We start from the raw sequence: 27061 nt of genomic DNA on the forward strand, positions 1-27061 counted from the left end.
GAAGTTACAGCAATACCACAGAAATACAAAGGATCATAAGAGACGACTACAAGCAACTATATGCTGATAAAATGGACGACCTAGAAGAAATGGACAAATTCTTAGAAAAGTACAGTCTCCCAAAACTGAACCAGGAAGAAACAGAAAATATGAATAGACCAATCAGAAGTACTGAAATTGAAACTGTGATTTAACAACTCCCAACAAACAAAAGTCCAGGACCTGATAGCTTCACAGTGAATTCTATCAAACATTTAGAGAAGAGTTAACACCTATCTTTCTGAAACTATTCAAAAAATACCACACAAAAAGTCCAATATCACTGATGAACACAGATGCAAAAATCCTCAACAAAATACTAGCAATCCAAATCCAACATTACAAGGATCATACACCACGATCAAGTGGGATTGATCCCAGGGATGCAAGGGTTTTTCAATCTCTGCAAATCAATCAGTGTGATACACCACATTAACAAATTGAAGAATAAAAACCACCATTCCAGGTTGTGCCCTGCCCCCTTCCCTCTTGTTTCATTCACACCTAAGGAAGATGGCTTGCGCTGAGTATTCTTTTCAGCTGTCAAGTCTAGAGGAGCTTGTTGGAGTTCTGCAGAAGGTGCTAAAGGATAACTTTGCTGATGTCCAGGTCTCTGTAGTTGAGTGCCCTGATTTGACTAAGGACCATTTATTTACCTTTCCTGTAAAAGGCATCTGTGGGAAAACTAGAATTGCAGAAGTAGGAGGTATGCCTTACTTATTGCCTCTTGTAAATCAAAAAACAAGTTTATAACCTAAATAAGATTGCAAAAGAACTCCAACTTCCCAGAGCTTTTATTCTTAGAGCAGGAGTAGACCCATTTCAGACTCTTGGATTCAATTCTGAGTTTATGTCAGTTGTTCAAACAGAAAGTGAACACAAACCTCCTGTGTATTGAAGTTCATTTGCTCGTATTAACCCTAAAGATGGAGGATGCCTACTAGAGAAGTACAGTGAGAATATCATGATTTGGGGTGTGCATTACTGGCTAATCTTTTTGCCAGTGGGGGCCAACCTGGAAAGGTCATTGAGATGAAAGCCAAAAGAAGAACTGGAAAACTTAACTTTGTGACTTGTATGAGACAGACTCTTGAAAAAGATTATGGAGATAAGCCTGTGGGGCTGGAAGGTACTTTCGTGATTCAGAAGAGAAAAGTGAAGACTCACATTATGCCCACAGAATTGTCTTCCTGCCCATTGAACTCTGATGAAGACGTGAATAAATTGTTGCATTTTTATGAGATGAAGGCTCCTTTGGTCTGTCTGCTGGTTTTTGTCTTCAGAGACCCAGGGTTTGATTTGAGGTTGGAGCACACTCGGTGTTTCAGTCATCATGGAAAAGGTGGACACTACTATTATGACACCACCCCAGATATAGTGGAATAACTTGGATACTTCTTACCTGCAGAGTTTCTGTATTGCATTGACCAACCAAAAGAGACCCATTCTTTTGGGCGAGATTAAATCAACTGATACTCATTTAGAAGAAGAAATAATTAAGGTTAATTGATTGATTAACTCATTGATAGATAGTAATATAAAATCCAAAGGGGTCGGCAAGATGGCAGAGGAGTAGGAGGACGTGGAATTCATCTCTCCCCACAAACGCATCAAGAATACATCTACAAATGGAACAATTCTCACAGAGCACCAGCTGAACACTAGCAGAGGACCTTGGATACCTAAAAGGACAAGAAAGATCCCCGTGTAACCAGGTAGGATGAAAGAAAGAAAAAGGGAAAAAGAAAAGGAGAGGAAGCGGGATGGGAACGGCACCCCTGGGTCGTGGGGAGCTGAAGGAGAGGAGAGGGTCCCACATCTGGGGAAGCCCCCTCATAGACAGGGGCATGAATTGGGACACAAGGGAATTCATGGGCTATTGGAAGAGAGTGCCAACAGCCAAGCAGGACAGAGTGAAACCTACACAGATGGTCTGTGCCACAGCCCTGTGTGCCCCAGCCTGAGACAGGTGTCCACTGGTGTGCACAGAGGCTGAGTGCTGGAACATGGGGTTTGGAGAGCAGACCCAGGAGAGGGCTTCTGTTGGCTGTGAGGAGACAGCCTGAGGGGATGGAAGTGAGGAAATCCACAACTGGGAATGCTTGTGGAGGAAACTTGGACTGCCACAGAAGCAAAGAGCCATAGTTAAGTGATGCGTAAGGGGCAAAGCTGCCATTGCAGACTCTCTCCCCGTGTTCCAGCCCCTGCCTCCCCGGGGAACTAAGAAGGGCCCCCGCTGGGGCCAGCTCTCCTGTGCCCGTGACTGCTGGCTCCCCCACGTGCCCATCGCCACCAGGGTAGACTCATGTGCTCCAGGGCAGCCTCGGGAGCAGACCCCTGTGGGTGGCCCACACACAGAGGTGGGGCTGAAACGACAGCTGAGCCCCAGGGGACATGCAACTAAGGAAGAAAAGCTGAAATCTCTCTTCACAGCTGCACAAACCATGAATTGACACCCCCGTGACTGGCCTTGTAAAGTTAGCACCTCCAGAACATCTGAATGGACAATCAGTGCTCCTGCAGCCAAGGCAGGTCTAGCTTTAGCAGCTGTAGACTTTGTGGGCACATACACATGAGGGTTGGGCTGGCCTAGAGTTGGAGCTGCCCCCATAGCATCCACAGTGGGTCCAGATCCATGATTACTGCAATCCTAGGACCTGACTTCAGTAGATCTATGCTGGTGGCCTGGTGAAAACAACATATGAGAGACACCAGGGCCGATTGCTGGCATACCCACATTTAAGGTGGGGCTGAGAGCAGTGCCAATGATGGTGTAATCTGAGAGCTCGCACAACAGGTGAAAGGTGACACGACAGAGCAACCCCACAGGCGAACAGCTCCAGAGGAGGAATACTCAGTGGCTTCCTTCCCAGTGGGAGTGCTCCAATCCTGCCTACCTCACAGTGCAGATCAGAACCACAGCTAAGAAGAAGACCTGGGGGCCTCTACTCCAACAACTAGGGAGTAGAGCCCATCTCTGACAGGGCAGTGACAACCACAGAGCAAAGGGGAAGCTCTACTCAATATCCAGTACAGGCTATGGTCACCACAACATCAGTCATACCTCCTATAAAGAGGCTAATGTCCAGAATACACCGAGGAAAGAAGTGGCAGATATCTATACTAAAAACAACCCTCGCACCAAAAAATATTAAACCCACGCAGGCTACACATGGACATTCCCACATAAAATAGCCCTCCAAGACAGTGTGAGAGTCTGGCATTGGGCAGAAGAACCCCCAGAGCATTTAGCCCCAAAGGCCAGCAGGGCTTGAGGGCAGGAGCTCCACAGGGCTGGAGGAAATGGAGACTCCACTCTTGGAGGGTGCACACAAGGTCTCACGTGCACTGGGACCCAGCACAAAGCAGTACCTGATAGAAACCTGGATTATACCTACCTAGGGGTCTTAGAGGGTCTCCTGGGGAGGCGAAGGTCAACTATCACTCACTGTGAAGGCTAGGACACTGAAGGCCCAGGGAATACTGATCAGAGTGAGATCTTCCAGAGGTGCACATTTCAGCACCAAGGCCCGGCTTGAGAGCTGGAAAGTCTCAGTCCAAACAACGCCCCCGAGATAAGGACACAGCCCCACCCATCAGAAGACAGGCTGGCTGAAGTCATACTGAGCTCACAGCCACCTCAAAACACACCCCTTCACATGGCCCTGCCCATCAGAGGGACAAGACATAGCTCCACCCACAAGAGGGCAGGCACCAGTTCCTCCCAGCAGGAAGCCTACACAAGTCGCTGGACCAACCTCACCCACCGGGGAGCAGACACCAGAAACAAGAGCAACTATGATCCTGCAGCTTGTGGAAAGGAGACCTCAAACACAGAAAGTCAGACAAAATTAGTGACAGAGAAATATGTTGCAAATGAAGGAACAAGATAAAATCCACAAGAACAACTAAATGATGAGGAGATAGGCAATCTACCTGAAAAAGAATTCAGAGTAATGATAGTAAAGATGATCCAAAATCTCAAAAAAGAGTGGAGGCACAGATCGAGAAGGTACAAGAAATGTTTAACAAGGAGCTATGGACTTTGCTGGTGGCACAGCAGTTAAGAATCCACCTGCCAATGCAGGGGACACAGATTCAATCCCTGCTCCAGGAAGATCCTACATGCCGTGGAGCAACTAAGCCCATGCTCCACAACTACTGAACCTGCACTCTAGAGCCTGCAAGGTGCAACTACTGAGCCTGCATGCCACAACTACTGAAATCCGTGAGCCTAGAGCCTGTGCTCCGCAACAAGAGAAGCCACCGCAATGAGAAGCCTGTGCACTGCAACGAAGAGTAGCCCCGGCTCACCGCAACTAGAGAAAGCCTGCAAGCAGCAACAAAGACCCAACACAGCAATAAATGAATGAATGAATGAATGAATGAATAAAATTTTTTAAATTATTTATTTATTTAGTTAGTTATTTAAAAACCCCAGGAGCTAGAAGATTTAAAGAACAAATAGAGAGGAACAATACAATAACTGAAATGAAAAACACTCTAGAAGGAATCAACAGCAGAATAAATGAGGCAGAAGAAAGGATAAGTGAGCTGGAAGACAGAGTGATGGAAATCACTGCCACAGAACATAATAAAGAAAAAAGAATGAAAAGAAATGAGGACAGTCTCAGAAACCTCTAGGACAATATTAAACACATGAACATTCGCATTATAGGGTTCCCAGAAGGAGAAGAGAAAGAGAAAGAGCCTAAGAAAATATTTGAAGATGTTATTGCTGAAAACTTGCCTAACATGAGAAGGGAAAAACTCACTGAAGTCCAGGAAGCACAGAGAATCCCATGCAGGATAAACCCAAGGAGGAACATACTGAGACACATATTAATCAAAACGACAAAAATTAAAGACAAGAAAAATATTAAAAGCAACAAGGGAAAACCAACAAACAACATACCAGGGAATCCCCATAAGGTTATCAGCTGAATTTTCAGCAGAAACTCTGTAGGCCAGGAGGGAGTAGCATGATATATTTAAAGTGATGAAAGGGAAGAAACTACAACCAAGAATACTCTACTCAGGGACTTCCCTGGTGGTGCAGTGGTTAAGAATCCGCCTACCAATGCAGGGGACATGGGTTCAAGCCCTGGTCTGGGAAGATCTCACATGCCTCGGAGCAACTAAGCCCATGAGCCATAAGTACTGAGCCTGTACTCTAGAGCCTGCGCACCACAACTCCTGAGCCTGTGTGCCACAACTACTGAAGCCCACACGCCTACAGCCCATGCTCCACAACAAGAGAAGCCACGGCAATAAGAAGCCTGCACACTGCAATGAAGAGTAGCCACCACTCACCGCAACTAGAGAAAGCCCAGGCGCAGCAATGAAGACCCAATTGAACTGAAAATAAATAAATTAAATAAATAAATTTATTAAAAAAAAAAGAATACTCTACCCAGCAGAGCTCTCATTCGGATTCAAGAGAGAACTCAAAAGCTTTACAGCAAAAGCTAAGCGAATTCAGCACCACCAAACCAGCTTTACAACAAATGTTAAAGGAACTTCTCTAGGTGGGAAAGAGACCAGCAACTTAAAACAAGTTGGTTTTATATACAGTGGTACATATATACACTGCTAAATCAAAACCTCAGGGGAAATGCAAACCCAAAACTACAATAGATACACACACACAAAAGAAAAGGCAACCCAAACACGACACTAAAGATGGTGATCAAACCACAAGAGAAGAGAACAAAAGAGGAAGGGAAGAAAAAAGATGTACAAACCCAAAACAATTAAGAAAATGGCACTAGGAACATACATATTGATGATTACTTTAAATATAAATGGATTAAATGCTCCAACCAAAAGACATAGATGGGCTGAATGGATACAAAAACAAGATCTGTATATATGCTCTCTACAAAAGACCCACTTCAGACCTAGGGACACATACAGACTGAAAGTGAGGGGATGGAAAAAGATATTCCATGCAAATGAAAATCAAAAGAAAACTGGAATAGCAATACCTATATCAGACAAAATAGACTTTAAAATAAAGACTGTTGCAAGAAACAAGGAAGAACTCTACATAATGATCAAGGGAGCAATCCAAGAAGAAGATATAACAATTGTAAATATATATGCCCCCAACACAGGAGCACCTCAATATATAAGGCAAATGCTAACAGCCATAAAAGGAGAAATCAACAGTAACACAGTAATAGTGGGGGACTTTAACAACCCACTTACAGCAATGGACAGATCATCCGGACAGAAAATTAATAAGGAAACACAAGCCTTAAATGACACATTAGACCAGATAGAATTAATCGGTATCTATAGGACATTCCATTGAAAGCAGCAGAATACACATTCATCTCAAGTGCACATGGAACATTCTCCAGGATAGATCACATCTTGTACCACAAATCAAACCTCACTAAATTTAAGAAAATTGAAATCATCTCAAGCATCTTTTCCAACTACAATGCTACGAGATTAGAAATCAATTACAAGAAAAAAAACGGTAAGGAACAAAAACACATGGAGACTAAATAATATGTTACTAAACATCCAATGGATCACTGAAGAAATCAAGAGGAAATTTAAAAATACTTAGGGACTTCTCTGGTGGTCCAGTGCTTAAGATTCCATGCTTCTACCACAGGGGGTGGTGAGTTCAATCCCTGGTTGGGTAACTAAGATCCCACATGCCACACAGCTCAGCCAAAAAGATTTTTAAAAAATACCTAGAGACAAACGACAACAAAACCACGACAATCCAAACCTATGGGATGCAGCAAAAACTGTTCTAAGATTGTATAGCAATACAATTTTACCTCAGGAAACAAGAAAAATCTCAAGTAAACAACCTAACCTTATACCTAAAGCAACTAGAGAAAGAACAAACAAAACCTAAAGTTAGTAGAAGGAAAGAAATCATAAAGGTCAGAGCAGAAATAAATGAAATAGAGACAACGAAAACAATAGAAAATATCAATGAAACAAAAAGCTGTTTCTATGAAAAGATAAACAAAATTGATAAACCTTTAGCCAGACTCATCAAGAAAAAAATGGAGAAGGCTCAAATCAATAAAATTAGAAATGAAAAAGGAGAAGTTACAACTGACACCACAGAAATACAAAGGATCATAAGAGACTACTACAACGAACTGTATGCCAACAAAATGGACCACCTGGAAGAAATGGACAAATTCTTAGGAAGGTACAATCTTGAAGATGGCAGAGTAGAAGGACGTGTGCTCACTCCTTCTTGACAGAGCACCAGAATCACAACTAACTGCTGAACAATCATCAACAGGAAGACACTGGAACTCACCAAAAAAGATACCCCACATCCAAAGACAAAGGAGAAGCCACAATGAGACGGTAGGAGGGGCACAATCACAATAAAATCAAATCCCATAACTGCTGGGGGTGACTCACAAACTGGAGAACACTTATACCACGGAAGTCCACCCAGTGGAGTGAAGGTTCTGAGCCCCACGTCAGGCTTCCCAACCTGGGGGTCAGGCAACGGGAGGAGGAATTCCTAGAGAATCAGACTTTGCAGGCTAGCAGGATTTGATTGCAGGACTTTGGCAGGACTGGGGGAAACAGAGACTCCACTCTTGGAAGCCACACACAAAGTAGTGTGCACATCGGAACCCAGGGGAAGGAGCAGAGACCCCATGGGAGACTGAATCAGCCCTCCTGCTAGTGTTGGAGGATCTCCTGCAGAGGCAGGGGGTGGCTGTGTCTTACTATGAGGACAAGGACACTGGCAGCAGGAGTTCTGGGAAGTACTCCTTGGTGTGAGCTCTCCCAGAGTCTGACATTAGCCCCGTCAAAGAGCTTGGGTAGGCTCCAGTGTTGGGTCACCTCAGGTCAAACAACCAACAGGGAGGGAACCCAGCCCCACCCATCAGCAGACAAGTGGATTAAAGTTTTACTGAGCTCTTCCCACCAGAGCAATGCCCAGCTCTACCCACCACCAGTCCCTCCCATCAGGAAACTTGCACAAGCCTCTTAGATAGCCTCATCCACCAGAGGGCAGACAGCAGAAGCAAGAAGAACTACAATCCTGCAGCCTGTGGAACAAAAACCACATTCACAGAAAGTTAGACAAGATGAAAAGGCAGAGGGCTGTGTACCAGATGAAGGAACAAGATAAAACCCCAGGAAAACAACTAAATGGAGATAGGCAACCTTCTGGAAAAAGAATTCAGAATAATTATAGTGAAGATGATCCAGGACCATGGAAAAAGAATGGAGGAAAAGATTGAGAAGATGCAAGAAATGTTTAACAAAGACCTAGAAGAATTAAAGAACAAACAAACAGATGAACAATACAATAACTGAAATGAAAAATACACTAGAGGGAATCAATAGCAGAATAACTGAGGCAGAAGAACGGATAAGTGACCTGGAAGACAGAATGGTGGAACTCACTGCTGTTGAACAAAATAAAGAAAAAAGAATGAAAAAAACGAAGACAGCCTAAGAGACCTCTTGGACAACATTAAACGCAACAACATTCACATTATAGAGGTCCCAGAAGGAGAAGAGAGAGAGAAAGAAAGGACCCGAGAAAATATTTGAAGACATTACAGTTGAAAACTTCTCTAACATGGGAAAGGAAATAGCCACCCAAGGCCAGGAAGCACAGAAAGTTCCAGGCAGGATAAACCCAAGGAGAAACACGCCAATAAACATAGTAATCAAAGAGACAAAAATTAAAGACAAAGAAAATATTGAAAGCAACAAGGGAAAAATGACAAATAACATACATGGAAACTCCCATAAGGTTAACAGCTGATTTCTCAGCAGAAACTCTACAAGCCAGAAGGGAGTGGCATGATATATTTAAAGTGATGAAAGGGAAGAACCTACAACCAAGATTATTCTCCCAGCAAGGACCTCATTCAGATTTGAGGGAGAAATCAAAAGCTTTACAGACAAGCAAAAGCTAAGAGAATTCAGCACCACCAAACCAGCTCTCCAACCAATGCTAAAGGAACTTCTCTAAGTGGGAAACAAAAGAGAAGAAAAGGACCTACAAAAACAAACCTATAACAATGAAGAAAATGGTAATAGTAACATATATATTGATAATTACTTGAAATGTGAATGGATTAAATGCTCCAACCAAAAGACACAGGCTCACTGAATGGATTCAAAAACAAGACCCATATATATGCTGTCTACAAGAGACCCACTTCAGACCTAGGGACACGTAGAGACTGAAAGTGAGGGGATGGAAGAAGATATTCCATGCAAATGGAAATCAAAAGAAAGCTGGAGTAGCAATACTCATATCAGATAAAATAGACTTTAAAATAAAGAATGTTATAAGAGACAAGGAAGAACACTACATAATGATCAAGGGATCAATCCAAGAAGAAGATATAACAATTATAAATATATATGCACTCAACATAGGAGCACCTCAATACATGAGGCAATTGCTAGCAGCTATAAAAGAGGAAATCGACAGTAACACAGTAATAGTGGGGGACTTTAACACCTCACTTACACCAATGGACAGATCATCCAAACAGAAAATTGATAAGGAAACAGAACGTTTAAATGACACAATAGACCAGATAGATTTAATTGATATTTATAGGACATTCCATCCAAAAAGAACAGAATACACTTTCTCCTCAAGGGCACATGGAACATTCTCCAGGATAGATCACATCGTGGGTCACAAATCAAGCCTCGTAATTTTAAGAAAATTGAAATCATATCAAGCATCTTTTCTGACCACAACGCTATGAGATTAGAAAGCAATTACAGGGAAAAAAACGTAAAAACAAAAACACATGGAGGCTAAACAATATGTTACTAAATAACCAAGAGATCACTGAAGAAATCAAAAAATGCCTAGAGACAAATGACAATGAAAACACAATGATCCAAAACCTATGGGATGCAGCAAAAGCAGTTCTAAGCAGGAAGTTTATAGCAATACAAGCTTACCTCAAGAAACAAGAAAAATCTCAAATAGACAATCTAACCTTACACCTAAAGGAATCAGAGAAACAAGAACAAACAAAACCCAAAGTTAGTAGAAGGAAAGAAATTAAAAAGATCAGAGCAGAAATAAACAGAAACAAAGAAAACAATAGCAACGATCAATAAAACTAAAAGCTGGTTCTCTGAGAAGATAAACAAAATTGATAAACCATTAGCCAGACTCATCAAGAAAAAGCGGGAGAGGAGTCAAATCAATAAAATTAGAAATGAAAAAGGAGAAATTACAACAGACACCACAGAAATACAAAGCATCCTAAGACACTACTACAAGCAACTCTGTGCCAATAAAATGGACAACCTGGAAGAAATGGACAAATTCTTAGAGAGGTATAACCTTCCAAGACTGAGCCTGGAAGAAACAGAAAATATGAACAGACCGATCACAAGTAATGAAATTGAAACTGTGATTAAAAATCTTCCAACAGGAGGAGCCTCCGCAATGGCGCCCACCAGCATGGGCTTTGTGCAGTAGAAGGAGCTCCCCTGTATGTGCTGCAGCTGCCCTCCGCCTCTCCAGGAGACTCTCCAAGACCAGCAGGTTTTCAAACTAGCCACAGAAAAGATGCCGAATCATCTCCCAGGGTAAAGGAATAATCGTTTCCAGGCTGCTCAGAGTGAAGGAGGACACATGGGAGACTGATACACAGACTTCCCACCTTTCCTGTTTTCAGCTCCATACTCCACCCTTACCTTCTGAGCCGTGTGGATGAAAGGCTCTTGGTGCTGCAGCCAGGAGACAGTGCTGTGTCTCTGAGGTGGGAGAGCCAACTTCAGGACACTGGTCCACAAGAGACCTCCCAGCTCCACATAATATCAAACGGCGAAAATCTCTCAGAGATCTCCATCTCAGCACCAGCACCCAGCTTCACTCAACAACCAGCAAGCTACAGTACTGGACATCCTATGCCAAACAACTAGCAAAACAGGAACACAACCCCACCCATTAGCAGAGAGGCTGCCTAAAACCATAATAAGGTCAAAGACACCTCAAAACACACCACCAGACATGGACCTGCCCACCAGAAAGATAAGATCCAGCCTCATCCACCTGAACACAGGCACTAGTACCCTCCACCAGGAAGCCTACACAACCCACTGAACCAACTTTAGCCACTGGGGACAGACACCAAAACCAATGGGAACTACGAACCTGTAGCCTGCAAAAAGGAGACCCCAAACACAGTAAGATAAGCAGAATGAGAAGACAGAAAAACACACAGCAGATGAAGGAGCAAGATAAAAACCCACCAGACCTAACAAATGAAGAGGAAATAGGCAGTCTACCTGAAAAAGAATTCAGAATAATGACAGTAAAGATGATCCAAAATCTGGGAAATAGAATAGGCAAAATGCAAGAAACATTTAACAAGGACCTAGAAGAACTAAAGATGAAACAAACAATGATGAACAACTCAACAAATGAAATGAAAAATACTCTAGATGGGATCAATAGCAGAATAACTGAGGCAGAAGAACGGATAAGTGACCTGGAAGATAAAATAGTGGAAATAACTACCACAGAGAAGAATAAAGAAAAAATAATGAAAAGAACTGAGGACAGTCTCAGAGACCTCTGGGACAACATTAAACACACCAACATTCGAATTATAGGGGTTCCAGAAGAAGAAGAGAAAAAGAAAGGGACTGAGAAAATATTTGAAGAGATTATAGTTGAAAACTTCCCTAATATGGGAAATGAAATAGCTAATCAAGTCCAGGAAGCATAGAGAGTCCCATACAGGATAAATCCAAGGAGAAATACACCAAGACACATATTAATCAAACTGTCAAAAACTAAATACAAAGAAAACATATTAAAAGCAGCAAGGGAAAAACAACAAATAACACACAAGGGAATCCCCATAAGGTTAACAGCTGATCTTTCAGCAGAAACTCTGCAAGCCAGAAGAAACTGGCAGGACATATTTAAAGTGATGAAGGAGAAAAACTTGCAACCAAGATTACTCTATCCAGCAAGGATCTCATTCAGATTTGATGGAGAAATTAAAACCTCTACAGACAAGCAAAAGCTGAGAGAGTTCAGCACCACCAAACCAGCTCTACAACAACTGCTAAAGGAACGTCTCTCGGCAAGAAACACAAGAGGAGGAAAAGGCTTACAATAACGAACCCAAAACACTTACGAAAATGGGAATAGGAACATACATATCGATAATTACCTTAAATGTAAATGGACTAAATGCTCCCACCAAAAGACACAGATTGGCTGAATGGATACAAAAACAAGACGCATATATTTGCTGTCTACAAGAGACCCACTTCAGACCTAGAGACACATACAGACTGAAAGTAAGGGGACGGAAAAAGATATTTCATGCAAATGGAAAGCAAAAGAAAGCTGGAGTAGCAATTCTCATATCAGACAAAATAGACTTCAAAATAAAGACTATTAAAAGAGACAAAGAAGGACACTACATAATGATCAACGGATTGACCCAAGAAGATATAACAATTGTAAATATTTGTGCACCCAACATAGGAGCACCTCAATACCTAAGGCAAACACTAACAGCCATAAAAGGGGAAATCGACAGTAACACATTCATAGTAGGGGACTTTAACACCCCACTTTCACCAATGGACAGATCATCCAAAATGAAAATAAATAAGGAAACACAAGCTTTAAATGATACATAAAACAAGATGGACTTAATTGATATTTATAGGACATTCCATCCAAAAACCACAGAATACACATTTTTCTCAAGTGCTCATGGAACATTCTCCAGGATAGATCATATCTTGGGTCACAAATCAAGCCTTGGTAAATTTAAGAAAATTGAAATTGTATCAAGTATCTTTTCTGACCACAACGCTATGAGACTACATATCAATTACAGGAAAAGATCTGTAAAAAATACAAACACATGGAGGCTAATCAATACACTACTTAATAACGAAGTGATCACTGAAGAAATCAAACAGGAAATAAAAAAATACCTAGAAACAAATGACAATGGAGACACGACGACCCAAATTCTATGGGATGCAGCAAAAGCAGTTCTAAGAGGGAAGTTTATATCAATACAATCCTACCTTAAGAAACAGGAAACATCTCGAATAAACAACCTAACCTTGCACCTAAAGCAATTAGAGAAAGAAGAACAAAAAACCCTCAAAGTTAGCAGAAGGAAAGAAATCATAAAAATCAGATCAGAAATAAATGAAAAAGAAATGAAGGAAACAATAGCAAAGATCAATAAAACTAAAAGCTGGTTCTTTGAGAAGATAAACAAAATTGATAAACCATTAGCCAGACTCATCAAGAAAAAAAGGGAGAAGACTCAAATCAATAGAATTAGAAATGAAAGAGGAGAAGTAACAACTGACACTGCAGAAATACAAAAGATCATGAGCGATTACTACAAGCAACTCTACGCCAATAAAATGGACAACCTGGAAGAAATGGACAAATTCTTAGAAATGCGCAACCTGCCAAGACTAAATCAGGAAGAAATAGAAAATATGAACAGACCAATCACAAGCACTGAAATTGAAACTGTGATTAAAAATCTTCCAACAAACAAAAGCCCAGGACCAGATGGTTTCACAGGTGAATTCTACCAAACATTTAGAGAAGAGCTAACACCTATCCTTCTCAAACTCTTCCAAAATATAGCAGAGGGAGGAACACTCCCCAACTCATTCTACGAGGGCACCATCACCCTGATACCAAAACCAGACAAGGATTCACAAAGAAAACTACAGGCCAATATCACTGATGAACATAGATGCAAAAATCCTCAACATAATACTAGCAAACAGAATCCAACAGCACATTAAAAGGATCATACACCATGATCAAGTGAGGTTTATTCCAGGAATGCAAGGATTCTTCAATATACGCAAATCAATCAACGTGATACACCATATTAACAAATTGAAGGAGAAAAACCATATGATTATCTCAATAGATGCAGAGAAAGCTTTCGACAAAATTCAACACCGATTTATGATAAAAACCCTGCAGAAACTAGGCATAGAGGGAACTTTCCTCAACATAATAAAGGCCATATATGAGAAACCCACAGTCAACATCGTCCTCATTGGTGAAAAACTGAAAGCATTTCCACTAAGATCAGGAACAAGACAAGGTTGCCCACTCTCACCACTCTTATTCAACATAGTTTTGGAAGTTTTAGCCACAGCAATCAGAACAAAAGGAAATAAAAGGAATCCAAATCAGAAAAGAAGAAGTAAAGCTGTCAGTTTGCATATGACATGATACTATACATAGAGAATCCTAAAGATGCTACCAGAAAACTACTAGAGCTAATCAATGAATTTGGTAAAGTAGCAGGATACAAAATTAATGCACAGAAATCTCTGGCATTCCTATACACTAATGATGAATAATCTGAAAGTGAAATCAAGAAAACACTCCCATTTACCATTGCAACAAAAAGAATAGAATATCTAGGAATAAACCTACCTAAGGAGACAAAAGACCTGTATGCAGAAAATTATAAGACACTGATGAAAGAAATAAAAGATAGTACAAATAGATGGAGAGATATACCATGTTTGTGGATTGGAAGAATCAACATTGTGAAAATGACTCTACTACCCAAAGCAATCTACAGATTCAATGCAATCCCTGTCAAACTACCACTGGCATTTTTCACAGAACTAGAACAAAAAATTTCAGAATTTGTATGGAAACACAAAAGACCCCGAATAGCCAAAGCAATCTTGAGAACGAAAAACGGAGATGGAGGAATCAGGCTCCCTGACTTCAGACTATACTACAAAGCTACAGTAATCAAGACAGTATGGTACTGGCACAAAAACAGAAAGCTAGATCAATGGAACAGGATAGAAAGCCCAGACATAAACCCACACACATATGGTCACCTTACCTTTGATAAAGGAGGCAGGAATGTACAGTGGAGAAAGACAGCCTCTTCAATAAGTGGTGCTGGGAAAACTGGACAGGTACATGTGAAAGTATGAGATTAGATCACTCCCTAACACCATACACAAAAATAAAGTCAAAATGGATTAAAGACCTAAATGTAAGGCCAGAAACTATCAAACTCTTAGAGGAAAACATAGGCAGAACACTCCATGACATAAATCACAGCAAGATCCTTTTTGACCCACCTCCTAGAGAAATGGAAATAAAAACAAAAATAAACAAATGGGACCTAATGAAACTTCAAAGCTTTTGCACAGCAAAGGAAACCATAAACAAGACCAAAAGACAACCCTCGCAATGGGAGAAAATATTTGCAAATGTAGCAACTGACAAAGGATTAATCTCCAAAATTTATAAGCAACTCATACAGCTTAATAACAAAAAAACAAACAACCCAATCAAAAAACGGGCAGAAGACCTAAGTAGACATTTCTCCAAAGAAGATATACAGACTGCCAACAAACACATGAAAGAATGCTCAACATCACTAATCATTAGAGCAATACAAATCAACACTACAATGAGATATCATCTGACACCAGTCAGAATGGCCATCATCAAAAAATCTAGAAACAATAAATGCTGGAGAGGGTGTGGAGAAAAGGGAACACTCTTGCACTGTTGGTGGGAATGTAAATTGATACAGCCACTGTGGAGAACAGTATGGAGGTTCCTTAAAAAACTACAAATAGAACTATCATATGACCCAGCAATCCCACTACTGGGCATATACCCTGAGAAAACCGTAATTCAAAAAGAGTCATGTACCAAAATGTTCATTGCAACTCTATTTACGATAGCCCGGAGATGGAAGTAACCCAAGTGTCCATCATCGGATGAATGGATAAAGAAGATGTGGCACATATATACAATGGAATATTACTCAGCCATAAAAAAACCGAAATTGAGCTATTTGTAATGAGGTGGATAGACCTAGAGTCTGTCACACAGAGTGAAGTAAGTCAGAAAGAGAGAGACAAATACCGTATGCTAACACTTATATATGGAATTTAAGAAAAAAAAACCTGTCATGAAGAACCTAGGGGTAAGACAGAATAAAGACTGTGTTCTACTAGACCTACTAGAGAATGGACTTGAGGATATGGGGAGGGGGAAGGGTAAGGTGTGACAAAGCGAAAGAGAGGCATTGACATATATACACTACCAAACGTAAGGTAGATAGCTAGTGGGAAGCAGCTGCATAGCACAGGGAGATCAGCTCGGTGCTTTGTGACCGCCTGGAGGGGTGGGATAGGGAGACTGGGAGGGAGGGAGACACAAGAGGGAAGAGATATGGGAACATATGTATATGTATAACTGATTCACTTTTTTATAAAGCAGAAACTAACACACCTTTGTAAAGCAATTATACTCCAATAAAGATGTTAAAAAAAAATCTTCCAACAAACAAAAGTCCAGGACCACATGGCTTCACAGGAGAATTCTATCAAACATTTAGAGAAGAGCTAACACCCATCCTTCTCAAACTCTTCCAAAAAATTGCAGAGGAAGGAACACTTCCAAACTCATTCTATGAGGCCACCATCACCCTGATACCAAAACCAGACAAAGATACTACAAAAAAAGAAAATTACAGACCAATATCACTGATGAATATAGTTGCAAAAATCCTCAATAAAATACTAGGAAGCAGAATCGAACAACACATTAAAAGGATCATACACCATGATCAAGTGGGATTTATCCCAGGGATTCAAGGATTCTTCAATATATGCAAATAAATCAATGTGATATACCATATTAACAAATTGAAGAAGAAAAACCATATGATCATCTCAACAGATGCAGCAAAAGCTTTTGACAAAATTCAAAACCCATTTATGATAAAAGCTCTCCAGAAAGTGGGCATAGAGGGAACCTACCTCAACATAATAAAGGCCATATATGACAAACCCACAGCAAACATCATTCTCAATGGTGAAAAGCTGAAAGCATTTCCTCTAAGATCAGGAACAAGACAAGGATGTCCACTCTACTATTATTCAACATAGTTTTGGAAGTCCTAGCCACGGCAATCAGAGAAGAAAAAGAAATAAAAGGGACACAAATTGGAAAAGAAGAAGTAAAACTGTCACTGTTTGCAGATGACATGATACTATACATAGAGAATCCTAAAGATGCCACCAGAAAACTACTGTAGCTAATCAATGAATTTGGTAAAGTAGCAGGGTACAAAATTAATGCACAGAAGTCTCTTGCATTTCTATACACTAATGATGAAAAATATGAAAGAGAAATCAAGGACACAATCCCATTTACCATTACGTCCAAAAGAATAAAATATCTAGGAATAAACCTACCTAAGGAGGCAGAATACCTTTACTCTGAAAACTATAAGATGCTGATGAAAGAAATCAAAGATGACACAAACAGATGGAAAGATATACCATGTTCTTGGATTGGAAGAGTCAAAATTGTCAAAATGACTATACTACCCACTGTAATCTACAGATTCAATGCAATCCCTATCAAAATACCAATAGTATTTTTCACAGACTTAGAAGAAAAAAGTCTTAAAATTTGTATGGAAAAACATAAGACCCCAAATAGCCAAAACAATCTTTGGAAAGAAAAATGGAGCTGAAGGAATCAGGCTCCCTGACTTCAGACTATACTACAAAGCTACAGTGATCAAAACAGAATGGTACTGGCACAAAAACAGAAAGCTAGATCAATGGAACAGGATAGAAAGCCCAGCAATAAACCCATGCACCTATGGTCAATTTATCTATGACAAAGGATGTAAGACTATATCATGGAGAAAAGACAATCTCTTCAATAAGTAGTGCTGGGAAAACTGGACAGCTACATGTAAAAGAATGAAATTAGAACACTCCTTAACACCACACACAAAAATAAACTCGAAATGGATTAGAGACCTAAATGTACTGGATACTATAAAACTCTTAGAGGAAAACATAGGCAGAACACTCTTTGCCATAAATTGAAGCAAAATCTTTTTCAACCCGTCTCCTAAAGTAATGGAAATAAAAACAAAAATAAACAAATGGGACCTAATTAAACTTAAAAGGTTTGCACAGCAAAGGAAGTCATAAAGAAAATGAAAAGACAACCCATAGAATAGGAGAAAATATTTGCAAATAATGCCATAAAAAAGAATGAAATAATGCCATTTGCAGCAACATGGATGGACCTGAAACTAACACAACATTGTAAATCAAATATACTCCACACACAAAACAAAACAAAACAAAAAAATATATACTCCACAAATAAATAAATTAAGTAAGTGATCTAAAGAGGTCAAAAAAAAAAAGAACAATACAGCAAGTTCTGAAGCATGTACAGTCACTGCAGCAAAGCAGGAACTACTTGCAGAATTCAGGCTACTCTTCAAAGCCCTTGCTCCTATAGATCGTGTTAAATCCAGGAGAAGCCTAGATAATGCCCAGCCTCCATCTGGCTAACCTCCACATTTGCTGACGGTGAGTAAAGGGCAGCAACACTCAGCCCAATTCAGCACACAGGTGACTTGACCAAACAAACTCAGCCAGAAAATTAGCTCTCACTCACCTTCTCACACCTGTACTCCCCAAACTTGACCCCTCGCACCACCTGCTGGTAGATGAGGTTGGTGGCCACATTGTCTTCTGAGGGGTTGTGCCAGGGAGTGAAGACCTCCTTGCGGAAGAAGAGCCTCCATGGGGCGTTGCGCTCCTGGGCGCCCTGCTCCTTGGCATACTGCTCACACTGGGAGATGGCGTCCATGACGTGGTCGCTGCCACTGCCCAGGGAGGACACCTGCGGGCACAGGGCTGGAGGTCACCCAGTGGAAGGGTGAGCAGGCTGGGAAGGACCGCAAGGAGCTACTGACTGTGCCAACTCTTCTCATTTGGATGGAAAACCAAGGCTCAGAGAGAGGAGGGGCTTGCCCAGGTCACCCAGGAGGCAGACCAGCCACGTGGGAGTTTCCATTTCCTAGTACAAGCCTTTGGTGAAACTCTGATGGACAAATGGCCACTGAAAACACGGGAGGTAGCTGTTGGTGAGAAAAGTCCAAGCAAACGGCATCAGACAACATGTGCCTATCGCTGGACCTGCTGGGGTGAGGGCTGGGGGTCACCTCTGCTGTGGGTGGTGATGCTGGGTGTGGAGGCAAAATCACCCACTCCCAGGGCCAGCTCAGCAGAGAAGACTCCAAGCCCAGATGTGCCCCGGGAGGTATACACTCTGGCTGGTCGGTAACAAGTGAAGAGGAACTACCATAGCAACCTGATAAGGAATCACATGCCCATTTGCAAATGGGAAAACCCATTTTTTTTTATATCAGCGAGCCAGTGGCTCTCTCTCTCTCTGCCATGTTCTTCTTCTGTCACCAGCAGAGGATTGAATCCACCTGCGCACATACGCGTGCAGTAAGCCCTGGATTTCAATCACCAGTGTGCTGTTGGGTTTCTCTTTAGGTGCTTAGGACCTCTCCCTGATCCTAAGGAGTTGGGGCAGGACCAGGGTTACCTCTGGTTTACAGGAGGAAACTGAGGCCCTGGAAGGTCAGCAACCATGCAAGGGCACCTGAGCCAGTAGGTGGCAGCACTGGGGTGGGAGCTGGTGGGTGGCCCTGGGGGCGCCAGGAGGAGGGGCATCAGGGCCAACCTCACCTTATCAAACAGGGCGATGTAGAGGGAGAACCCGAAGCGGTCCTTGAGCGAGGTCTTGTCGGCTAGCGCGTTGCAGAGCTCCTTGGCCGTGGTTGCCGAGTCTGTCAACAGGGTCTTGGTGGTCCCGTCCATGAACGTCACAGGCAACATGATGGGCTTCTTGGACTTGGTGGCCTGAAAGTGATCCAAGGCTTTGTGGGAATCCTTTCACTTCAGAACATCTTCCTCTGAGCTCCTGGCTCCCTGCTCCCTATGGGGTTGGAGCCCTCGGACCTCAGCATCCCACGGCGCATTGCCTGTCCCTGGTCACAGGTGCCCAGGGAGCCCTGCTGTGCTCCCCACCCTAAAAGGACCTTCAGGATCCCTGAGGTGGGGCACTAGGGCTGGGTGGTTGGGCTTTGCCACGTTCAGGGGCTTCCGCCTTCCTGTCATGTAACCATCACAAGACCCTGTGAAATGAATATCTTTACTGTCATGTATGCAGATGAAGCCACTGAGACACAGAGGAAACCCCCTGCCCAAGTCACTTTGACTATAAAGCCAGCAGATGGGAGTCATTACCACTGTGGGCTTTCCCGTTCCAGTAGCCCTGAAATTCCAGAACTTGAGGGTGGGTGCTTGAATGACCACAGAATCCCAAAGTAGGCAATGTTTCTGGGGCACTGGGGTGCACTGGCGACACACACACACACACACACACACGCCTGGGGGCCACACCTGCAGCTCCAGCCAGCTTGGTGGCTGTGTCCGTGTCCCGTTGACGAAGGTCCTCCGGAGCCGCTCCTCACAGTATGGGGCATAGCCAGGTGGTCCCCCGTGGATGAAGTTCCGCAGGTACTACGGACAGAGGACAAGCTGAGGGGGCCCCACTCCAGCCTCCCTCGGCCTCCCCACCTGTGAGATAGTCTGGGACCTGGGACCCTCTACTGGAGTGCTTGCACCTGGACAAACGTCTCCTCCAACAATAAAATACAAAGAAATCAAAAGGGACTAAAAACTGCACACATGTGCGGTCAGGGCAATTATGAACAATAAGATACAAAAAGGCCACAAACCAACTGCCAGGAGAAAAGCAGGGAACTGCCCATGACCCCTGCACACAGCACCACCAAGGGGGTGGGCAGACCACCTAAGCTCCCCCTCCAGCCCGACCCACCAATCCGCCACCGCCCTCACCTCATTTAAGGGACCAGCCCGCCCCCGCTCAGGGAGTGAGCAAGGGCCCCTGTTTCTTGTTCTCACTCCCTCGTGCTAAAGCAGCATGAGTCCCAGTAAAGCCTTGCCTGAATTTCTTGTCTGACCTCTTATCAACTTCTATCGATTAAAGAGGACCCAGGTCGGTAACCCCCGGACCATCAGAGCAGCCTCCCCGGGTCTCCTGCCTCTGGTCCCTCCACCCACACTGAACCCGCTCCTCAAGGCCCATCCATCCCCGTCCCTCCTCGGCTTTCCAGGCCTCCCCAGTGTCCTCCAGATCAAGTCCACCTCCCTCACGTTTGGCAGCACGGCCGCCATGACCCGGCCCCGCCTAGTCTCAGCTGCACCTCCTGCCTCACCCCACACACCATACCCCCTTCACCCAGCTTGACTGCTCCTCTTCCTCCAGGGCCCACCTCCCTGAGCCCTCCCTCTTCGCAGCGCTGACCAGCTGGGTTGATCCAGCCGTCACCTGCTCTGCCTCCGTGTCCCCAGCACCCAGGGCCTGACACTGAGGAGGAGTCACGAAAGGGCCTGAGATGAACGGAAGCGCTTCAGACCAGCATGTGGAGGGTCTAGGGGGCGCTGTTGTCACGTTCAGCATCCACATAATGAAAATGGGGCTCGGAGGAGATGGAGCGCAGTGGTGGGTGCCCAGGAGGAGGGGGCCTGCGGAGGTGGGGAGGCCTGGGAGGAGATGACCCGGGCAGGGCCTCATTGCCAAGCCCCTCTGAGTTTCCTCCCCGTGCTCTGCCCCTCAACCCCAGGGACCGGGCGCGGCTCCCCTTCCCACCCCCGGAGGCCAAAAGCCTCCCCTACCTTAACGAACTTCTCAGAGGGGGCGAAGCAGCCCACGCAGAGGGACACGAGGATCCAGCCCCGGGCGTAGCTGCTCTTGGAGGGGTTGTGGGTGAGCTGCTTGCTGATCTGGCAGTAGATCTCATCCCTAGGCAGGCGGGGGTGGGGGGCAAGGACGGGAGACGCACTGCCTCAGAGGGAAAGCCCCACCCCTCCCAGCAGCAGATAGGATGCTTGCTCTCCCACTTGCCAGAGACCACCTGGGAGGAGGCAGGTGAGGCCAGGTGGGGAAGGCTGAGCCCAGGGCTCTGCGGCTACCGCAGGAGATAGGCTCATCAGGCGTGAAGCACGCACGTTCCTGACTCCAGTCCAGAGTCCACGGCCGGGGCGCCGTGATCCAGAGGGTGGTGCATACCCTGCTCCTGGGCACAGTGGCCCCAGTCACTGGTGACCACTTTGATGAGAAGCACAGGCTCCCCACGTGCCTCCTCCCTCACCAAGCTGCACGGCCTGGGCAGGTGAGCTCACCTCTGAGCCTGGCCCACAGACACGGCAGCAGGTACAATTTCTACTAATGGTAACTGGCAGAGCAGATACAGGAAGGACAGCTGGGGAGTTTCTCTGGGGGATGGAATGACGTTCTCTTGATATAGTGCTATAATATTTGAATATTGAAATGGCCATGCTTTACGTCTGCAATCAGATTAAAGCAATGAAGGTAGTTTTTCGTTTTGTTTTCATTTTAAAGGGAAATGATACCACCCCTTCCTTACAGGATTTCTGTGAAGAAAAATGAGCCAAGGCTTATACAGCACCTGGCACGGTGCCCAGCACAGTAAACCCCCGCAGGTGCCAGCCTAGCTGCAGCTGTGAAGATGCTGCACGCCCCCTCCAGGGCCAAGGACGGGACCCACCAAGATGGAGTGACCACCAGGGGGCACTAACTGCTGCTCCTCCCTCTGTGAAGGGCAAGTATCTAATTCAGTGGCTCCCCAGTTTTGAGAGCTCATGGACCAATGCAACCTCAAAATAAATTGTGGACGTCGCTAACTTATTATCAAGACAATAAGGACATTTAAAACACACCACACACACAGCACCTGCCCACTATCTATCACAATCATTTTATAAAACAAATGTAATTTTAATATCCAAAAAGCAGGAAGGGCAAAATCTCAGAACAAAGAACAGTGCTTTAAATAAGTCAAATTTAGAAACATCCTTATTTTTCCCATCTTGCTACAGACCAGTGACAACTATCACCCGTAGCTGGGAGCCCCTGACCCCGTTCGATTCATGGACAGGGAGACGGAGGCCGGGAGGAGGGATTAGCCATGGTCCCTCAGGGAGTTGGCACCCCAGGCTTCTAACAGTCCAGGGCTCCTGGCACTGTGTTCTCTAGAAGTACCCCTTTAGGTCTGATGGTGAGCTAACTGGGAGGCAAATTCTTGCCCTTAAACATACCTTGGGCAGCCACCTTTTCTTCCTGGAGGCTGGCGGCCCCAAGTGCTACATCTCTGGCGAGCGAGGTAGTCACTGGCCTCGAGGAGCAATGAAAGGGAGGCCAGTGACCCCTGGGCAAACCTCTTCCTCTCTGGACCTCATGTCTCCCACTGGGAAAATGACACTTGACCTCCCCACCCGGCCCATCCTGCTGTCCTCCCAGCCAGCACACACAAGTTCACGGGATCAGCTCTCCTAACCAGCCATCCCATGCAGATGGAGTTCTCAGAGAAACCCTATCTGCCTTCCCTCCGCTGATGCAGCTGAGTTGATTCCGTAATTGCTCCTGGAAAGTCATGGATCATCGCAGCTCCTCCCCAACACCCCAGGGACCTGAGCAAAGGCCTCTCCTGGGCCTGCGTGGGGAAGGAGCCACTTGCAGGATCCCAGGCATTCTGACCACAGTAACCCTGACCACGGGCCTGGGCTGGGTCACCAAAGGTGCCGGCAGGGATAGGGTTACAGCAGAAGATGCATGTCAGATAATGCTAACAACAGCTACCGTTTACTGAGTGCCCACTGTGTAGGTCCTGTGTCACACTTTCCATAGTTTTATCTGCCCACAAGCCTACAAGGTAGGTACTTTTATTATTCCATCTTTACAGATGAAGAAACTGAAGCTTACAGAGCTGAAATCACTCTACCAAGGTCACACAACCAGCTAGCAGCAGAGCTAAACCCAGGCCTGCTTAGCTTAATCAGTTGCTAAAGTGACAGAGCTACCGCTCAGCCAGCAAAAGCCTTTCAGGTCTGGAAGCGCGGGATGCCTCCCCTGACAGCTGTCCCCTCCCTGTGCCCCTGCCCCTCAGGCACTGACCGGAGCGCTGGCCGCAGGATGCCGTTGCCAATGATGAAGTGCAGCTTCTCCAGGTTGGAGGTGGGCCGGTCCTCCAGCATGCTGTTGCCCTGCACTGTGGACTCTCCGTCATGCAGCCTCTTGGTCACCTGGGCCACAGGGAGGGGCAAGGCTTGACCAAGGCTTGGCCGGGGCCCTGCTGTTTGCCTGAGTCTGCCCACTCCCCCAGAGAGCAGAATCTTGGGAGTAGCCAGAGAGCTGGCTCCCCACCACTGTCACAGCCCCGCCCGTGCAGAACAGATGCTGGGTGGATGCCTGGCCCGGTGTTACGCGCTTCTGGGGATAAGGCTCCTCTGCAGCCTCCTTGACATCTACCCCCAGCCCTACCCCAGGGGAGTCCCCTCATCCAGGCCAGGGGCTCCTCTGACTCCTGATGGGATCCCTCTCTCTCTGAGGTGGGCCACGCACCACTCCGACACCCAGAGTACACCTGGGTTCCAAACACCCGGCCACCATCACCTGTCATTAATTCCCTGGCTCCTGTGTGAATAGCCTTGGGCCTGGGTTCTTATAGATGGGCTTATCCTCTCTGGTTCCACATGGGCCACAACGCCAGCCCCGCGCTCTGCCCAGAGACAGGGTGAGTGGCGGGAGCACGCCCCTGCAGGCAGTCCTCATGTCTGCTGAGCACCCACGGCCATCATCTCACGTCATCATTCCAGGAAGCCACTAGCAGGCATTTTCTTCCCTGGGTACCTTGGATACCGAGCAGTGGAGCTGGGACTCAGATCTGGGGTAACATAGCTACAAGACTGGATTGGAGCCTCAGATGGGGAACAAAATGAGGACAAAGACAAAGCAGGCTGAGGAAGCCCAGGAGAAGCAGCCTGACTCTGCTGTAGAGGGGAAGGCTTCCTGGAGGAGGTGACCCCCCCGCCAGGCACAGAAGAGGAAGGAGGAATTTTAGGCAGAGGGACCGGTGTGCACAAAAGCAGGGGCATGGAGGAACCAGTCCCTCTGCACCTTGAATGCCTTAGTTTGTGTCTGTCGGCCCTCCCAGCCTGGACAGTCCTGGAGCAATGGGCCAGGACGGTGCTCAGAAAACACAAGGTGACTAAATGAATGACAAACAAACTAATAGTGTTAATGCCCCATGGGCACTGTTATCCCACAGAAAATTCTCATCGACTAAAAGGTCCCTGGATCAGGGCCTCCCTGGGGGCGCAGTGGTTGAGAGTCCGCCTGCCGATGCAGGGGACACGGGTTCGTGTCCCGGTCTGGGAAGATCCCACATGCCGCGGAGCGGCTGGGCCCATGAGCCATGGCCGCTGAGCCTGCGTGTCTGGAGCCTGTGCTCCACAACGGGAGAGGTCACAACAGTGAGAGGCCCGCGTACCACAAAAAAAAAAAAAAAAAAAAAAAGTCCCTGGATCAAAGGCATCGGGTCCATGCCCTGGCATGTCCTCCCTTCTCACCATCTGCCACTCCAGCCCTCCCCAGCTCTCGTGGCCCATCTTCCAGGAAGCCTCCCTGACCGACCCCAGCCTGAGAACAGCGCCCTCTTCCTTGCATCCTGTCTGCCTGATCACATCCAACGCTGTTCTGCTGGCCATCCTGGTCCCCTGAGGACAGGCAGTATCCACTCCACTCCCATCCCTGTTGGTCCCAAGCCCAGCCTTGCCCCAGCCTGGGCCACCAAGGCCGTGCAGGGTCTTTTCTGACCTCCTCTGTCAGTTTGGACTTCTTCTTCAAGGTCAAGTGCACCAGTTTGTGCCTCACGCTGCTCTTCTTCTGCCCCTCAGGGAGCTGGGCCTGCCGGACAAACAGGGGTCAGAGTCAAACGACTGGATCGAAAGTAATGACAAGAGCAGTTGACAACGTGGTTAGAACTGTCACACCTCCACACTAGCGTGTATCACCCCAGCCCATCAGCCCAGTGACAAATGGGAAAACTGAGACTGAAAAGTGTAGTAACCCACCCACCGCCTCCCAGCAAGTCAAAATTGAAGCTGGCTCTGACTGCAAAGCCTGTCTGCCCTGCCACGTGGCCTCAGTCGTGGTCAGCACTTTACAGTTTATATCAAGCTCACACTAATCGTTCCCAGGAGTAGACAGAGGAGGGCAGGGGTCAGGGAGGTGAGGCAGAGGCAAATTTTAGGGTGCTCCTTCTGCCGAGGACCTTAAGGCTGGGGGTGGCCTGGAAGGGACCCTGGCCAGAGGGCACCTGCGACTCACCTCGCCCTCGCCCTGCAGGGCCTGAAGCTCCCTCTTGTATGTTTTCTTGCCCAGAGTCTCATAAATCTTGGTCATCACGGGAATCTTCTCGCTGCCGTCACTCATGGCCGTGTGGTACTTGGGCTCAGGGAGGTCCCCCATGAACCGGAGGACAGTGATCCAGACCGCCAGGGCCGCCTGGGGACAGACCCAGGCCAGTCAGAAAGCCTGAGCGCAGGATGCGGCTGAAGCCATCAAAATGACCCAGGGGTGGGGGCGAGGCTGGGGAACCCCGCTCCCGCCAACCGGAGGAGGACCACTGAGCTGAGTGCCTTGTGGGTGTTCCTCAGGGCCTTGCCCTGTGGCCCGGACGCAGGCTGGGTACGGGATGAGGTCAGCCCTGGTCCCTGCACAGCTGGGCCCCAGCCCCTTGGCACCCACGCTGCCAGCACAGACAGCCCCAGCCCTCACCAGCTGGTCGCCCTCATCGTCGTGGTACAGCAGCGGCTGCTTGAGCGGCCGCCGGGTGTAGGTGTGAGTGGTCGTGCCCTGGAAGTAAGTGGCAGCGAACTTGGCGAATTTATAATCGGAGAGGTCTTCCTCATCCTCATCAGGCAGGGGCAGGGCCGCATCCAGGTCTTCCTCCACCATCTCCCTCCGCCCGCGCTCCAGGTCCTGGGAAGACAAAAGGGGTTCCCTGCCATAGGGGCAAATGGGGCTGGGCTGCAGTCCCCCAGCCTGTCCCTGTAGGGCCAGCTCTTCCTCCAGAAGTGTAGGGTGCTGTTCATCCTGTTCACTCCCCAGACAGAGCCCAGTGCAAGGTAGATCCTCAACACTGAATGAATAAAGGTTTGTGAATGGCCCTGGAGGGGAACAGTGATTGGCCCAAGGTCATAGGGCAGGCTGGTGGCTGGACAGGGCCTGGGACTGCAG

At 45.9% G+C, this 27061-nt stretch overlaps 1 protein-coding gene and 1 pseudogene across 3 annotated transcripts in view; one reads left to right on the plus strand and one right to left on the minus strand.

Moving 5' to 3' along the window:
* MYO7A (myosin VIIA) overlaps positions 1–27061 on the minus strand; it is an 86723-nt gene that overhangs the window by 23500 nt on the left and 36162 nt on the right. For all 3 annotated transcript variants that reach the window (XM_060018224.1, XM_060018223.1, XM_060018222.1), the window contains exons 22-29: positions 26600–26803; positions 26150–26326; positions 25637–25726; positions 23936–24063; positions 21637–21763; positions 20338–20457; positions 19621–19794; positions 18536–18763 (exon numbers count right to left, since the gene is read on the minus strand). In XM_060018224.1, the coding sequence (XP_059874207.1) occupies positions 18536–18763; positions 19621–19794; positions 20338–20457; positions 21637–21763; positions 23936–24063; positions 25637–25726; positions 26150–26326; positions 26600–26803 (1248 nt within the window). The remainder of the gene's footprint in view (positions 1–18535; positions 18764–19620; positions 19795–20337; positions 20458–21636; positions 21764–23935; positions 24064–25636; positions 25727–26149; positions 26327–26599; positions 26804–27061) is intronic.
* LOC132429654 (ester hydrolase C11orf54 homolog) lies at positions 553–1503 on the plus strand (annotated as a pseudogene).

This window comes from Delphinus delphis, chromosome 8 (assembly GCF_949987515.2).
Source record: "Delphinus delphis chromosome 8, mDelDel1.2, whole genome shotgun sequence".
NCBI classification, from domain to species: Eukaryota; Metazoa; Chordata; class Mammalia; order Artiodactyla; family Delphinidae; genus Delphinus; species Delphinus delphis.